The sequence below is a fragment of the Ovis aries genome, chromosome 15, assembly GCF_016772045.2.
Source record: "Ovis aries strain OAR_USU_Benz2616 breed Rambouillet chromosome 15, ARS-UI_Ramb_v3.0, whole genome shotgun sequence".
Taxonomy (NCBI): Eukaryota; Metazoa; Chordata; class Mammalia; order Artiodactyla; family Bovidae; genus Ovis; species Ovis aries.
This window is the reverse complement of record NC_056068.1, coordinates 46,840,968-46,859,095: the sequence shown is the minus strand read 5'-3', so window position 1 is coordinate 46,859,095 and position 18,128 is coordinate 46,840,968. Positions and strand designations below refer to the sequence as shown.

The window sequence follows — 18,128 nt, the reverse complement described above, 5'->3', positions numbered from 1 at the left end:
ACCTGATGAACTGTAGCCTGCCAGGCTCCTCTGTCCATAGGATTTCCCAGGCAAAGATACTGGAGTGGGTTGCCATTTCCTTCTCCAGGGGATTTTCTCAACCCAGGGATCCAACCCATTTCTTCTGCACTGGCAGGTGGATTCTTTACCACTGAGCCACCAGGAAAGCCCTTTGTGGAGTTAGGTGATCCCTAACAACCTTTCCACTTCATGAAACAGGGCTTCCATAGTGCTATGCTGTGGCTTAACCTGCAGCTTAGGAGAAAGTTTGGGTGTCTATGTCTCCACTTTAGTCTTGAACCTTCAACTTTCCTGGCTTTTTCTTACTCCTGGCTAGAACCAGTATCCATTAGCCCCAGGTCCTCAGCCCTAGTGCTTAATTGGCAAGTTTTGAATGCAAGCAAAGATGGAAAAGGAGAGGGTGAGAAATTGATGCTTCTTTACTTCTAAGGTTGAACAGGTTTTTCAGTGCTCTTTGAATGACATGGATTGAAGAACATGTAGGAACAAACCTTCCAGAAATAAAGAGGAGAAAAGAATGGTCAATTAGTAGGAAAAGAGACAAAATAATCTTTTTGCATTGTTCTCAGAAATGTCATCTTATTACTAGAAATAATTATCCCAAAGCACTTTAGGAGATGAAAATCATGTTTCTTCCACTAGGCTTCCCCATGGATTTTCTTGTCTGAATTGCTAATTATTCCAGGACCCTCTGAAGGTCATTTCAAGATTTTCCCTGCTTCTATGCAGGGAATTATGAATTCTTTCGAGAATTACTTTAAAATCCTCAGATAAGAAAAGTATCCTGGAGATGGTGAGATTTGGGGTTATAGTTTGTAAGATGGAAAAGGGAAGCAGATTGGAGATGGAAGGACTCTAGAGGCGGACTTCAACACCCTCACGCTATTGTAATCAGAAGAATCAGCTTTTCATCTTTAATGACAGGTATTGCTCCCGCATAGCTATGAGATTTTTCTCACTCTCCTTTTAAGGTTGTTTCTTCCAAAGATTAGGAATCCTACTAATATGAAAATCTGACAAAGAGAAAAAAAGCAATTCTTTTCAGGATCTGTACCTATCAAATTAAAATGAATTTTTAGGCAAAAAACAGATTAACTAACTTTACTTTCAGTGTATAGTTTTTAAATTACCTAATTAAAGACAAATAAGTATAAGTGAATTGTCAGCTTGGGGTAGCTGAGGAGATAGAGTCATTTTCTTTTGCCCTAGTTTGTGCCAGGATCTGCTGCTTACTTGGTTGTACTGCTATCAGTTCAGTTCAGTTGCTCAGCCGTGTCCGAGTCTTTGCAACCCCATGAATCGCAGCACACCAGGCCTCCCTGTCCATCACCAACTCCCGGAGTTCACTCAGACTCATGTCCATCGAGTAGGTGATGCCATCCAGCCATCTCATCCTCGGTCGTCCCCTTCTTCTCCTGCCCCCAATCTCTCCCACATCAGAGTCTTTTCCACTGAGTCAACTCTTCGCATGAGGTAGCCAAAGTACTGAAGTTTCAGCTTCAGCATCATTCCTTCCAAAGAAATTCCAGGGCTGATCTCCTTCAGAATGGCCTGGTTGGATCTCCTTGCAGTCCAAGGGATTCTCAAGAGTCTTCTCCAACACCACAGTTCAAAAGCATCAATTCTTCGGTGCTCAGCCTTCTTCACAGTCCAACTCTCACATCCATACATGACCACTGGAAAATGATAGCCTTGACTAGACGAACCTTTGTTGGCAAAGTAATGTCTCTGCTATAGTTCAATCATATGAACAGTAGTCTATGTAGTCCATAAAAGCAAAAAAGAGGAAGAAACTTAGGAGTACAAATTTGGAGATTCACCTTTCACAAAGTAGTTTTCTAAGTTATTTTTCCCTTCTTTTAGTTTCTATAAAGATTTAAAAGCTCTAATAATCTTGAATAAATCCAGCATATATAGACAAATCATATCACTCCAGTTCTATTTTTTTAACATAAAAGGAATATACCAGTAGTATGGCACAAAGGATATACAAATAAATTTCTTTGGCTCTGGAAAATCTGCTAGGATGCAACAGTTTCACTTAATTAAAGCAACTTATTCTACATTATCTTCATGCACCTTGAATCAGTAGCTAAATTTTATCCTAATTTTACAGATCACTAAAAGAAATATATGACAAAATATGAGAGCACACCAAAATGGCAGCATCTCCACTGAAATTTCAGACTTCCTCCTGAACTGTTTTGTCAGGTCCCCCAGCTGGCAGCACTGGCTGTCCCTGCCCCTCAGTCTCCTCTTCCTCCTGGCCATGGGGGCCAACGCCACCCTCCTCATCACCATCCGGCTGGAGGCCTCTCTGCATGAGCCCATGTACTACCTGCTCAGCCTGCTCTCCCTGCTGGACATGGTGCTCTGCCTCACTGTCATCCCCAAGGTCCTGGCCATCTTTTGGTTTGATCTCAGATCGATCAGCTTCTTTAACTGTTTCCTTCAGATGTACATCATGAATTGCTTCCTTGCCATGGAGTCCTGCACATTCATGGTCATGGCCTATGACCGCTATGTGGCCATCTGCCAACCATTGAGGTACCCATCCATCATCACGGACCAATTTGTTGCAAAGGCAACCATCTTTATTTTAGCCAGAAATGTCCTTTTCACAGTGCCCATCCCCATCCTCTCTGTACGACTCCATTATTGTCGGAGAAATGTCATTGAGAACTGCATCTGTGCCAATATGTCTGTGTCCAGGCTCTCCTGTGATGATGTCACCATCAATAGTGTCTACCAGTTTGCTGGAGGCTGGACTCTGCTGGGATCCGACCTCATCCTCATCTTCCTCTCCTACACCCTCATACTGCGGGCTGTTCTGAGACTCAAGGCAGAAGGAGCTGTGGCCAAGGCCCTAAGCACATGTGGCTCCCACTTCATCCTGATCCTCTTCTTCAGCACCATCCTCCTGGTCTTTGTCCTCACTCATGTGGCGAAGAAGAAGGTGTCCCCTGATGTGCCAGTCTTGCTCAATGTCCTCCACCATGTCATTCCTGCGGCCCTCAACCCCATTGTCTATGGGGTGCGAACCCGGGAAATCAAGCAAGGAATCCAGAGGTTACTGAAAAAAGGTTGGTAATTAAGACAACTTGGATCTCTTCATCCTAAAATAGGATGATTTTTGAATCAATAATGGATGAGTGGACTGAAGTTCATAAGTTTTACTCTCAAACTAGATGAACTGTCTATGTGTCTCCCTTTAATAATGCTGAAGTTTCATTTAGAGTTTCTCCTTCTCTCACTCCTCAATCAGGAATTTTCTTGGCCCTTTCTCCTTTTTCCCCACACCTATTATCCTATTTTGTATAAAATACTATGCTTCCTTAGGGAAGGCTCTAAGAGATTTACTTTCCTGAATAGCCAACTGTTAATATGACATAAAATTTATAATGTGAAGTATACAACTGTGGATATTTGGTGGATTGTGTTGTATAATGTGTAATGTCTTATTATTTCCATGGTAAGGAATATACTGGAGAATAAAAATAAGAGTTGACATTTCAGTCCTGAATGGTGGAGAAATGCTACCAGTCTTTAATTGGGTCTTTTTCTCTCATCCTTGAACCACGTGATTGTCTTTCTTTGCCAGTGATTCTGTTTCTGGTCCCTGCTCTGTTCTTGTCTGGGCCTTTATCTCTATCTTCTCTTCTAGAAAACAAGGTGATTTCTGGCAATGTACACTGCAAAAAAGCAAGGTGTTCTTCTGAATTGCTCATGAGTTATCAATGAGTTTTATTAGATTTAAGAGAATTCTAAATTCTCATGACCACCTGTCATTGGAATCCAGAGTGTCACCGCATCTGGTATGCAAATAGAGCTCTGCTAATGAGTTAAAGAACTGTAAGCATTATAAATACGATCTAGTAATAATTCGGAAATATAAAACAGACTAGATGGACAATGTTTTCTTTTCTTTGGACAGTTTCATTCCCAGAGTTTCTTGTATCTCTGGGAATTCTGTTAGCTATTAAAGTACAAAGATATTAAAACATTATTGCTGTTTTCAGTGGCTCAAAGTTTTGTTTGGAGGAATACAAACATTAATTCCAGGAATAACAATTCTCAAATGAAAGATCTCCCCAAAATTTCATTTTCCCAAAGATTTTAGCATAACAAAAAACTTATCTAGTCTTAAAATGTGCATAACTGGATGCCAATGGGAAGGTCTTACGAATACAGATGTAATATTCCTCTAAATTTAAGCCACTCTTAGAAAATATTAAAGTCTTCAAGTTTTAACAATATTACATTAATATACTAACTTAAAACTTTATGGACAGATCTGTATTAGGGTAACAGTGTTTGTATATCAAGCTCAGATCTCTCCAGTAGAAAAAACTTGAATGTAAAAAAATTTTTTCAATGAGCTACATTGTGAGATTTAGAACACATACTTTCCCAAGACTAAGGAAATTTTACACAACTTTGTGTCCCAAAATAGACCAGTACAAGGTTCACATTTTTAAAATATATGTCTGAAAGCTTTACATTGTTTTGTTTATATACATTTACACATTTGTGGCCCATATCAAAGCAGTATTGACAGACTTATTTGATAAGCAAGGTAAACAGAGTTAGCAATGGCTTTATTTCTCTAAAATGGATGATACAAAATAAAATAAAATAAAATAAAATGGATGATACAAAGGAAGCTGTCTTCTAGAATATTTCTCTCCATTTGAACCACATATTTAATTTTGGGGTTTTGGTAGCCAAATCAAAAATTAAAATGTTAATTATAATAGTGTATTTTATTTACTCCAATATAATCTAAACATTGTCATTACAGTACATAATGAATATAAAACAATTTAATAGTGAAATGGTATACATTCTTCTTATGTGCTACGTCTTTGAAATCCGTGGTGGCTCAACAGTAAAGAATCTGCCTGCAATGCAAGAGACACACGAAACCCAAGTTCAATCTCTGGGTCAGAAAGATCCCCTGGAGGAGGAAATGGCAACCTGCTCCAATATTCTTGCCTGGGAGATCACCTGCACAGAGTCTAGCCGGCTACAGTCCACAGGGTCACAAAAAAGTTGAATACAACTGAGTGACTAAGCAACAACAACAACTTGGAAATCCAGTGTGTATTTTATATTTAAAGCATTTTTCAGTTGGAACTATTTACATTTCAAATGCTCAATAGACACATGTGATTTGTGGCTACTGTATTAATTAATGCAGCTCTAGACTCCAAATGGGGAGGAGCCCAAATGAATTGGGGATAAATGAATCTTTTTTGGAAAAAAGGTGCAGCTATCTTCTTTCTTCTTTGTTGTAATTTTTCTTTTTCTTTGCTTTGCCACATGGAGAAAAGGAAGCCAGGATTTTAGACGTTAAATGATGATTTCTTGTATTAAAAGGTGCATATTAAGAATGCTAATTCCTAGGAACAAATATGTAACGAGGGCTTCCCTGGTGGCTCAGATGGTAAAGCATCTGCCCCCAATGTGGGAGACCCAGGTTCGATTCCTGGGTCAGGAAGATCCCTTGGAAAAGGAAATGGCAACCCACTCCAGTATTCTTGCTTGGAAAATTCCATAGACTGAGGAGACTGGTAGGCTACAGTCCATGGGGTCGCAAAGAGTCGAACAGGATTGAGCGATTTCTCTTTCAATATGTAAAGATTAAAATAAAAGATGGCTTATATACTAGCTTTTTACAACATATAGTCTCCAAATCTTGCAATGACAAAGTTGAAAATGAGCCCTGTATAAATCTTCGAAGTTATAGAGCCTAAGGAAAAATGTAATAAAAGTTTTACTCATCTTAAGTAGGGAATATTAGTGCTTAGTGCTAGAGTAAATAAGTGTTATTATCAAAGGTTTACCATAAGGTAGATGATAATAATCATAATTTATAATTCTTTAAGTTTCTTTTTACACTATTTACACATAAGTGTATGTATTTTAAATTAACTGAATTATTTTAATAGAATATATTTTCTATGAAACATTTAATAGTGAGATTATTAAAATTTACTACCATATGAGCAGGAAACCTGTCTCTTCAAACCTGATAGCCATTATTATTAAAATGTTAAAGCTCAGATTTTGTTGGTGAGACCTTGCAGTTTGGTCACACATTACCCATAGTTACATCCTTCCTCCTCCATCCAAAAAGAATGAGACATATTTGAGAGCAGACCCAGCAGACATAGGATATTGAGCTGGGAGAACAATGTAGAGCACATTCAGGGCCAACATTTAACAACAATCATCTATCAAATATGCATTATCCTTAACGTAAACAAACCCTTGATATGGTGCTAAGGTTGCAAAAATGAGTAAATAGGCAAGGTCCATGTGTGTAGGTGAAAAGTCTCTGAACCTGGAAGAAGCAGTAGTTCAAGAAGCAGTGGGAAAAAATTTAAAAAAAAAAAAAAGAAGAAGCAGTGGGAAACATCAATAGATAGGAAGGATATAGCCAAGAAGAACCTAAGGTAGGGGTTCAAGGCCATGGCCACTGGCAGAAAGTCCAGACCTAAATCTAAGTTAGGATTTGAAGGTCTAAGCAGAACTTGAGTTTGGTCTAAGCTTAACTGAGTTTGAGCCAAAACAGAAACATAATCCTCTAAACTGTAAACATACAGAAGAAATTAAAACTGAAAAAGGAGGCCCATTATCAAAATCAGGCACAAACTAGAGAAAACACACCACAGTCTAGTAATCTAGCAGCGATAATAGCTCAACAGTAAGACCCCTGTTCTCCAAAACAGTAAATCAATATTTATATTTTTACTCCAACCCTTCTAGATGAAGTGCTGTGTGGGTTAAAGCTAAGAAAAGTAGCAGAAAATCCACACACCTAGCTGCTTACAGTAGAACCTAAAACAAGAGTGAGAATCTAATTCCAAGACCAGGGACACATTGTCTTTTGTCAATGAGGACTTTCTAATACTAGTGACTAATGAAATACTTCTTTATATTTTTCTTTTTGCATAATTGTAAATCTTATGTATGGTTGTATGCCCTATTTTGTGTATATGAAGATAAGATTACTTGTGATGTATTACTTTAGTGTATGTTTTTATTGTTGTCAAAGTTGTACTTACTTTTATAATAGAACTCCATAACCTAGATGTTGGTTACTGGAAATTTAAAAAACAAAACAAAACATTAATTTTTGTTTTTCTTTCCTATGTGCCAGGCCCTATACCATAATTCCAAGAAAACAGATGGATTACACACTGTCCCTGGTCAAAAAGAGCTCACAGTACAGTAAGAGAGACAGGTAAAGACAGGTAAATGTGGGTTTGAAAGCTCATGTAGTCGAAACAGGGGCTTCCCAGGTAGCTCAGTGGTAAAAAATCTGACTGCCAATGCAGGAGATATGTTCAGTTCCTGGGTTAGGAAGATCCCCTGGAGGAGGAATTGGCAACTCACTCCATTATACTTGCATGAAAAATCCCATGGACATAGGAGCCTGGCAGGCTACAGTCAATTAAATCATACAGAGTAGAACACGACTGAGTGACTAACACTGTCATAGCCAGCCAGAGTGGAGAGACTATATTCAATATCTGGTGTTCAGGAGGATCTCCAGGATAGCCATATATAATTAGTGATACTAATGTAGCCCTGGAGATAAGGTTACTCAAGATCTACCTTAAGAAACTAAAAACAAATCCTGAGAGGGACAGCCTGATCAAAACATACCTTACTGCCTTGCCAAAACAAACTCACATACTCCTTTCTTTGGTGTGAACTTCTGTGCCCTCCCTCACTGATCTGTTGAAATCCAAACCCTACTGATGATGCTATTAGGAAGTAGGACCTTTGGGAGGTGCTAAGGTCAAATGAGAGTAGAGGCCTCATGAACAGGTTTACTGTTCTTATAAAAGAGACCCCACAAGCGCCTCTCACCTTTCCATTATGTCAGGTCAGAGCTAGAAGTCACCAGTAATGAACAAGGAAGAAGGGCCACTCCAGAAAGAAACTCTGCTGGTGCCTTGATCTTGGACTTTCAGTCTCCAGAATTATGAGAAAGAAATTTCCATTGTTTATAAGATACTCAGCCTGTAATATTTTGTTTCAGCAGCCCAAATGAACTAAAACACTCTTTAAACCAAAACAACTATCAAAAGGCTGTTGCTGCTGCTGCTAAGTCGCTTCAGTCGTGTCCGACTCTCTGCGACCCCATGGACAGCAGCCCACCAGGCTCCCCCGTCCCTGGGATTCTCCAGGCAAGAACACTGGAGTGCGTTGCCATTTCCTTCTCCAACAAAAAGCTAGATTTCTAACACTGTAAGATTCTCAACATCTAACAAAAAACCAATACCCATACTAAGATGCTAGAAAATGTGACCCATAACCAGGAGAAAAGCTAGTTAGCACAAGCAGACTCAGAAATTTATGGAAACGATGCAATTATAAAGCTAAAAATATTAAAACAATATTATAAATATGTTAAAGGAGAGAGAAAAAGCAAAGAAAAGGAAAGTTAAAAAAGAAATTAATGGAATTTCTAGAGTAAAAATAAATACTATCTGAACAAAAATTAAAAGCCACTGAATGGATTTATAGCAGATTTGACATTGCAGGAAAAAAAAACTTATGTAGATAAAGATACAGAAATGCAGCTTATTTAAATTAAAGAATGAGAGAAATAATGCAGAAGAGATATAGAGACAAAATGTACAAAGAAAAAAATATGAGACAATATTAACCAGTCTGGTATTCATGTCCTAAACTTGGTAACTGAAGGCATAGACAAAAAAATGGACAAAGGGTCCAGTGAAGAGAGGTGGATGCCCTCTGTGAGCTGCTTCTTGTCTCTCTGGACTGATTTATAAGAACCACCTGCAAGCCCTATATCTGTCTGGGTGGTGTCCTCAGAGCTCCTGCCATAAAGTGGGCTCCAGGGGCAGTTTTGTTTTTTGGGTTTTTTTTACATGAAGTAATAGAAATACAAAGTACATTTTTTTTTCAAAATTTAATATTTTCCATAAAATCTGATGGCAAAACCCCTTCTCCCTCCCCATCTAATTATTTAATTTTTACTTGTTTGTGGGTTTTTTTGGGATTATTTCCCCTCTCATATCCAGAGGACTGAAGAAGCAGCACAGACACATTCTGATGCTGAGTAAAATAGCAAGTCACAATAGGTGGTAGTGTCCCTCATTTCCCTCTGTTAGTGAGTTTTAAAAGAGGGCTTTCATGCTGGCTCAGTGCTAAAGAATCCGCCTAACAATGCAGGAAACATGGATTTGATCTCTGGACTGGGAAGACTCCTTGGAGAAGGAAATGACAACCCACTCCAGTATTCTTGCCTGGGAAATCCATGGACAGAGGCGTCTGGTGGGCTACAGTCCATGAAGTGGCAAAAGAATCAAACATGACTGAGTGACTAAATAACAACACAGTTTTAAAGGAATGTATGAAAATAGTCACTAATGTACTAAGTGTTCAACACCTGCTTCGGTCCACTTCGGCTATGTCTACATGACAACACATGGCTGACAAGGAACAAAGCTGTGTCCAGTGTCATGGATGTTATTGTGTCTCTCCCTCTTCAGTGTTGGCCCCGAAGCTTCCTTTCTTTTTTTATATTTAAGGGGAGGAAGCACCACATCAACAGCAATCATCAACCAACCAATGGGATCTGAAAAAAGTGAAAGTGTTAGTCATGTCCAACCCCATGGACTGGGGCCCACCAGGCTCTTCTGTCCATCAAATTCTTCAGGCAAGAATAGTGAGTGGGAAGCATTCCCTTCTTCAGAAGATCTTCCCAACCCAGGGACTGGACCTGAGTTTCCTGCATTGCAGGCCGATTCTTTACCTGCTGAGCCACCAGGGAAGCCCCACCAATGGTATCTACTTAGTGGTAAATGGACTAGCTGTTTAAATGCTGAGTCACTGTTCTGACCACACCACCACATGGCCACTCCGGTTCCTGCAGAGATGGCTTCAGTTTCCACTTTGCCCCCACATGGTTATTTCTTGCCTGATTGAAGCAGAGGACCTCAAGACCCCGAATTGGAGATCATTGAGTTCTTATTCTGCCTCATTGAGTAGATCAGCTCATTTCAGTTCAGTTCAGTCACTCAGTCATATCTGAATCCTTGCAAACCCATGAGCCATAGCATGCCAGGCCTTCCTGTCCATCACCAACTCCTGGAGTTTACCCAAACTCATGTCCATTGAGTCAGTGATGCCATCCAACCATCTCATCCTCTGTCATCCCCTTCTCCTTCTGCCCTCAATCTTTTCCAGCATCAGAGTCTTTCCCAATGAGTCAGTTCTTCACATCAGGTGACCAAAGTATTGGAGCTTCAGCTTCAGCATCAGATCTTCAGATCTCCTTGCAATCCAAGGGACTCTCAAGAGTTTTCTCCAACACCACAGTTCAAAAGCATCAATTCTCTGGCACTCAGCTTTCTTTATGGTCCAACTCTCACATCCATACATGACTACTGGAAAAACCATAGTTTTGACTAGACAGATCTTTGTCAGCAGAGTAATGTCTCTGTCTTTTAATATGCTGTCTAGGTTTGTCACAGCTTTTCTTCCAAGGAGCAAACATCTTTTAATTTCATGGCTGTAGTCACCATCTGCAGTAATTTTGGAGCCCAAGAAAATAAAGTCTTCACTGTTTCCATTGTCCATTTTTTCCCATCTATTTCCCATGAAGTGAAGGGACCAGTTGCTATGATCTTTGTGCTTTGAATGTTGAGTTTTAAACCAGCTTTTTCACTCTTCTCTTTCACATTCATCAAGAGGCTCTTTAGTTTCTCTTACCGTTCTGCCATAAGGGTGGTGTCATCTGCATATCTGATGTTCTTGATATTTCTCCCAGCGATCTTAATTCCAGCTTGTGCTGAGTAGATAGATGATATGAAGTAGAGGCAGTTCCCTGGTGGTCCAGTGGTTAAGACTCTGTGCTTCCACTGCAGGTGCATGGGTTTGATCCTTGGTCACGGAACCAAGATCCCACATGCTGTGCACCCTCCAAAAAAAGGAGTGGGAACCAGGAAGGTGGGGAATGGAGAGACTCTTACTGTCATTTGGAGATAATTATATGCTCTCTGGCAACTTTTTGTGAATTTTTATACAAGCACTGTTTTATGAGTTATATAAAATGTTATGAAAATAGAAAAAAAAGGAAATAGGGAAGAAAAATATAGTGACAATATACAGGGATTTATAAAATATTTTAAAATAAACTGTATGGTAAAATAGAAGAAATACATGGAGAGGTAAAATAGAAATAGATGTTTATGATTTCTTATTTTGCATGTGAAGTAACATACTATTATTTGAACATTGACTGTGAAAACCAAAAGATGCATATTTAAAACCGTAGAGCAGAACATAGCCAACATGGTCTTTAAAAAGCCCAGATTTTTAAGATCGAGGTTTTAAAGGCATGTGGTCTCTGATCCAAATACTCTTCCATGTATAATAAAAGAAACCAAGTATGGGTGTAGATAGACTGATCATATCCATAGCGTAAATGTGTGTTGTTTAAAATCAGTATTATTGATGAAGGAAGAGATGTCCATTTTGACACCCAGAACAAATTTGACAACATTTGTTGTCCAGAAATATTTTTGTATGTTACAATTGTGGGGACCAGAAGTGAAGAAAGGAGTGGTGCTAATAACAAATAGCGAGAGGAGGCCAGGAATGCAGCGTACGCACTGGATCTACACATACAAGAGTTGTCTGACAAAAATGCCAATGCTACTTGAGAAACTCTAGTCTAAATAATCCAAATAAAAGGCAAAAACAGACAGATGAGATTGGAAAAGCACAAAATGAGGCTCATCTCATACACTATCTACAATAAGTTTATTTTAACTACAAAACCAGAGAGGCCTTTGGTGAACAGCACTGGAGATGTGGGCAAGATGGCAGAGTAGGAAGACCTTGAGCTCATCTCCTCCCACAGGCACAACTAATTATAGCACATTGTAATATTTTAATGTTTAAACTTGATTAAATATAAAGTGGCATCCTTATTCCTCATTGGTCTTTTTGAGTTTGTATTTTTTTTCTATCTTTTTTATTAAGATAGTGTTCATACATTAAAAGATGCATCTGAAATAAAGAGTTTTTATACAGTGTGCATCATTTTAACAACCACCAAAATCAAGGAAAAGACTGTTTCCAACACTGAAGAAAAGTTGCCTCAGTTTACTTGCAGTTGAACTTTTCCTCTACCCCTGGCCTTAGTCAAGCAGTGGTTATTTAATGCATCTCTGCATTAGCTTTCCATATTTTGCAGTTTCATATAATAAAATCAGGCAAGATGTATTCTGTGCTTGGCTTTGTGACAGTTATCAAAGGGAGAACTCACTGAAATGGAGTCAAGATGCCAGAAGGAGGAACTCTCATACAGTACTACTGGAAATCAATTTACAGGAAGAATCTTCTATTGTAGACCCCAACAGAAGAGACATCAATAGGAAATATCCATCAACTACGGGCATCGATACGACTACTGGAAAAACATCATTCACGGATGTGAGATCCATACAATAAAAAAGACTGAGTGCCAAGGAACTGATGCCTTCAAACTGTGGTACTGGAGAAGGCTCTTGAGAGTCCCTTAGACTGCAAGGAGATCAAACCAGTCAATCCTAAAGGAAATCAACCTTTGAATTAACCAATGATTGATTGAAAATCAACCAATGAATATTCATTGGAAGGACTGATGCTGAATCTGAAGCTCCAACACTTTGGCCACCTGATGCAAATAGCTGACTCATTGGAAAAGACCCTGATTTGGGGAAAGATTGAAGGCAGGAGGAGAAGGGGATGACAGAATGGATGGCAACACTGACTCAGTGGACATGAGTTTGAGCAAACTCCAGGAGATGGTAAAAGACAGGGAAGCCTGGCGTGCAACAGTCCATGGGGTTGCAAAGAGCCGGACACGACTGAAGTGACTGAACAACAACGTAGGCTCAACAGTGAAAGATGTACATTGCATCTCCTACAAGAAATCCACTACCCCCAGCAACTCAACCAGTGAGAAACTGTCATTGCCCTGAACTTTCACTTTTCTCCAATTTACTTTCATTCAAAACAATCCTTCCTAATTTTCTTCTGTTTCTCCAAAATGACTTTTGTCTGTTGGTCTTGCCTGTGGTTTTTGCTGTATATGGCTTGCTTGTCATGAATTGCAGTTTCTCCGCTATATCTAAATAAACTCATATTTTGCCGGTAAAGTAAACTGACTGGCCTTTATATGCAGTATTATATTGGTTCAGCTATACAATAGAGCTATCTGACATTTATATACTTTAGAAATTGATCATCACAATAAGTCTAGTAATCATCTGTCAATATACAAAGGTATCACAATATTATTGACTCTACTCCCTGTGCTGTGCATTACTTCCCACTGACATTTCTTTTATAACTAGAAGGCTATCCCCCTTAATCCTCTTCACCTCTTTCATCCAAAGCCCTAAGTCCCCCTCCTCCTCAGGAACCAAAAGTTGTTCTCTGTATTTGTAAGTCTGTCTCTATTTTGTTCTGCTTATTAATTTGTTTCTGACTCTTTTATTTTTAAGGTCAACAGCTTCTTTTGTTAATATAATGTTTTGGAGTTTCATCTACAGGGCTGTGTGCTTTAGTAGTTCACATTTCATGGGTAAATAGTACTCCATTGGGCTTCCCTGGTGGCCCAGTGGTAATGAATCCACCTGCCAAGCAATAGATGCGGGTTCAATCCCTGGGTTGGGAAGATCTTCTGGATAAGGAAATGGCAACCCTCTCCAGTATTCTTGCCTGGGAAATACTATGAACAGCGGAGCCTGGTGGGCTACAATCCATGGGGTTGCAAAAGATTTGGACACGACTTAGCAACTAAACAACAATGCAATAAGAGTGAAATACAAAATAGACTATTTGGACATTGCTTCCAATTGATTGGACAATTTGTAAGCATACTTGGTGTCCTGGGAATCTTCTGTTGGCTATTAAGGTACAAAAGAAACAGAACATTACTATTGCTTTTAAGAGTTTAAAGTTTGATTAGAAACAATACAAGTATTAATTCCAGGAATATATTCTTCTTAAATGAAGAGGGTTAGGGATGGAATAACGTACCTGTAAAGGGAAAGATATAAGCATCTGAATGCAGAGTTCCAAAGAATAGCAAGAAGAGATAAGAAAGCCTTCCTCAGCGATCACTGCATAGAAATAGAGGGAAACAACAGAATGGGAAAGACTAGAGATCTCATTGGGCGCAGGAGGAGAAGGGGATGACAGAGGATGAGATGGCTGGATGGCATCACCGACTCAATGGACATAAGTTTGAGTGAACTCCGGGAGTTGGTGATGGACAGGGAGGCCTGGCGTGCTGTAATTCACGGGGTCGCAACGAGTCAGACACGACTGAGCGACTGAACTAAACTGAACTGAATGGCATTAAAGTACTTGGCAACATAAGAAAGCACTGGGTAGAGTTAGATGTTCTGAGCTGTGAGCCTTGCACAACCACCAAAAAAAAAAAAAAAAATTCCTGGGAACAAATGAGGTATTCTCACTGTGTTTCTTCACTCCATTACTTGAGATGAGTGAACAGTTTGTTTTAGGAGATCCTTTCTAGATGTAAGCTTGTGTGCCTCAATGACAACTTATACATGTATTATGTTGTTTTGACCATGGACAGAAAATCTTCCAAAAGTTCACCACTTCCCCCAAACTCTGGTTCTTTCAGGCTTCACTGAGAGTACCAAGGATACATCCCATAATCTACTTAAACTTTCACCCTGCAAAATTCTGTCCTTCTGTCCTGCACTTTTTCTTCTTCATCTCACAGTGAAGAACAATAAATTGACCATTGATTTCTCTGCTCCTGCATAGCACTGTGAGCTACTATATGAAAAGTAAGTATGCACTCACATAAAAACAATAAGTAAAAGCATATCAATTCAGTTCAGCTCAGTTCAGTTCAGTCGCTCAGTTGTATCTGACTCTTTGCGACCCCATGAATCGCAGCATGCCAGGCCTCCCTGTTCATCACCATCTCCCAGAGTTCACTCAGACTCACGTCCATCGAGTCTGTGATGCCATCCAGCCATCTCATCCTCGGTCGTCCCCTTCTCCTCCTGCCCCCAATCCCTCCCAGCATCACAGTCTTTTCCAATGAGTTAACTCTTCACATGAGGTGGCCAAAGTACTGGAGTTTCAGCTTTAGCATCATTCCTTCCAAAGGAATCCCAGGGCTGATCTCCTTCAGAATGGATTGGTTGGATCTCCTTGCAGTCCAAGGGACTCTCAATATTCTAATCAAGAACAATACATTTTAATAAATCTCTATTCTGATGGATGAGGATTGCAATTGAGATTTTAAATGATTTCAATTAAATAATGGAATATATCTCAGTTTTTACTGAGCTTTATTTTCCTTTCCTGGATGTCTAGAACATGACACATAGCCTCTCTATGTTGCAGCTGTCACTTTCTGAGATACTCTTTCTTTCTTTTTTTTTTTGTTATTTTTTATAATTTTTTTTTTTTTGTTTTTTATTTTTTAAATTTTAAAATCTTTAATTCTTACATGCATTCCCAAACATGAACCCCCCTCCCACCTCCCTCCCCATAACATCTTTCTGGGTCATCCCCATGCACCAGCCCCAAGCATGCTGCACATCCTCTTTGCTTAGCTGGTTCCTACTTCTCCTTCTTGTTCAATCTCTAGGTTTACTTAAGTTGCCTTTACCTGACCTTCAAAACTATTAGACTAACTAATAGTTGAGCCCTATTATTACTGGTTTTTATAACCCTCAAAGTCCCTTTCTTTGAGAATAACCACACCTGAATTTAGTGCCTACCATTTCCTTTACACAATAGGACTCCTTAATAATAGTGACAGATAATAGTATTTACAAAGGACCGTATGTCAGGCAATTTGTGCTTCACCGGTAACTCCACGAAGCCATGAAGAACCTGCCTGTAATGCAGGAGATGTTCAGGAGACATGGGTTTGATCCCTGAGTTGGGAAGATTCCCTGGTGAAGAGAACAGCAACCCACTCCAGTATTCTTGCCTGGGAAATCCCATGACAGAGGAGCCTGACTGTCTGCAGTCCATGGGGTTGCAAGAGTCAGATACAACTTAGTGACCAAACAACAACAACAACAAAACTAATACTAAGATGATATAATGTTACTGCAGAGAGCTCTGCTCTGGAATCTCATTGATCTGCTTTCTCACCCTGTCTTTTCCAACTGTAGCTTTTTGATGTTAAAAATTCACTTCATTGCTTTGAGCATTAGTATCCAAATCTGTAAAATGGGTCATGTAATATAACCTATTTCATAGTGCTCCATGAAAATTAAAAGAAAAAAATGCAAGTCACATTAAAATTATTCAACAAATGTTGGTAGAAATAATCATTCTTTTTGCTAACTCTCTTTTACCCCTCCTTAGGAAATACTAAAACTGAGCCTCTGAATGTTTTTCTGATGTTATAAGCAAATGAGAATCTACAGTGGAAAGGGTCTAAAAGGAAGAGTTTACAGGTTATAAGAGGTATTTCCATAAGGAGAAATCCTGTGCTATCTTTCTAACTCACTGGTTTGTAACAAGATTGGCTTGACATCTTGCAATTTCCAGATGCCAGGTAATGTTTTTCTCCGTTTAAAAACTCTCGAAAAATACTCAATTGACCTTGCTTTAAAGTGAGTATCAATGATAAATATTTTAAAATCACATAAACTTTGCAACTGAATATGTAGAAAGAGTATTAAATGAAGAACATGCTGATTATAAAATGATTTAAGTGCAAGTAGTCACTGTTTATCTGAGTTTGGTCTTTACTGGGTGTTATTGGCCTAAAAGCACTCTATCTTATAACAACAAACATTAATCAATACAACAGGATGAAAGGAAGCCTATGTGGCTTAAATATTGTTAGATTAAGTTGTGGCTATGAACCAAATGAAAAACAGAGGATCAACCACACTTTTGACCTTCCAGGCAGTAATGCAATATATTACAAAGTAAGTAATTAGATATAAGCTGTTATCTTGAAATTTTACATCAAAAGTATCACAAGAGTAGGACTCCTTGAAAACTTCACTCAAGTAGAACTACTGGTTTTACGTGAAAAGATTAGGGAGTGGATCTGTGTGTTTTACAGTTACTATAAGCTGTCAGCATAAAAGTGAACAAGATTGGATTTATGCATAAGGCATGTTTTATCAAGAAAAATCAGAACTTGATACTCACTGGTATCAAAGCTTTTAGCCTTCAACCTTCTTGCTCTGATGCCACTGCTAAGTCACTTCAGTCGTGTCTGACTGCACGACCCCATAGACGACAGCCCTCCAGGGTCCCCCGTCTCTGGGATTCTCCAGGCAAGAACACTGGAGTGGGTTGCCATTTCCTTCTCCAATGCATGAAAGTGAAAAGTGAAAGTGAAGCCTAGATTTAATTATGTTTTTATTTCTTAAGTATTGCATTTTCCCTGGTAGCTCAGCTGGTAAAGAATCTGCCTGCAAGGCAGAAGACTTGGGTTCAATCACTGGTTTGGGAAGATACCCTGAAGGAGGGGATGGCCACCCACTCCAGTATTCTGGAGAATCCCCATGGACTGAGGAGCCCAGCAGACTGCAGTCCATAGGGTCACAAAGAGTCAGACATGACTAAGCACAGTACACATTGCATTTTACCCATTTAACTGGCCCAACAATTGACTGTGAGACTCCTTTGGGGCAATATTGACTCTGCTTAGGGAAAACAGATTTTGAAGAACTGATAGGAGGTCTTTCTCCCAGTGGGATAAGAAGATATTGGGCCCTTGAGTCTCTGGTCCCTGAAGGGCCAGCAAGGCAGTCTTTCCCTGGGGAAGTAGAAACTCAAGCTTAAACTCTCTGTTCTGAAAGCCAGAGTGTAGAAGAGCCAGACAGAGGCAGAACTCTCCCTCCCTGGCAGAGATCACTGTCTCCATCCAGTAAGTCTGGCTCCAGCAGAAAATGAAGAAACCGAGTCACCACTGCGATAGTGGACCCCTCACTAGAGCAGGGACTGCACTGGGAATAAAACTGCGCTTGCAGATGGAAGAGCTGCAGGGTTGAAGTTTGAGGATAGGAGTTGAAGGGATGTGAGAGCAAAAAGTGGCATAAGGCCAG

The 18,128-nt window shown here is 39.5% G+C and overlaps 1 protein-coding gene across 1 annotated transcript; it reads left to right on the top strand.

The window, feature by feature from the left end:
• The first annotated feature begins 2,164 nt into the window (after positions 1-2,164).
• Positions 2,165-3,112, top strand: LOC101120691 (olfactory receptor 56A3). The gene has a single exon (XM_012095895.3). It carries the CDS (start codon positions 2,165-2,167, stop codon positions 3,110-3,112), a length of 948 nt encoding a protein of 315 aa, XP_011951285.3.
• The last annotated feature ends 15,016 nt before the right edge of the window (positions 3,113-18,128 follow it).

Excerpts from the sequence above, each read along its gene's own strand:
- LOC101120691 (XM_012095895.3), top strand. The coding sequence starts at position 2,165 with ATGAGAGCACACCAAAATGGCAGCATCTCCACTGAAATTTCAGACTTC.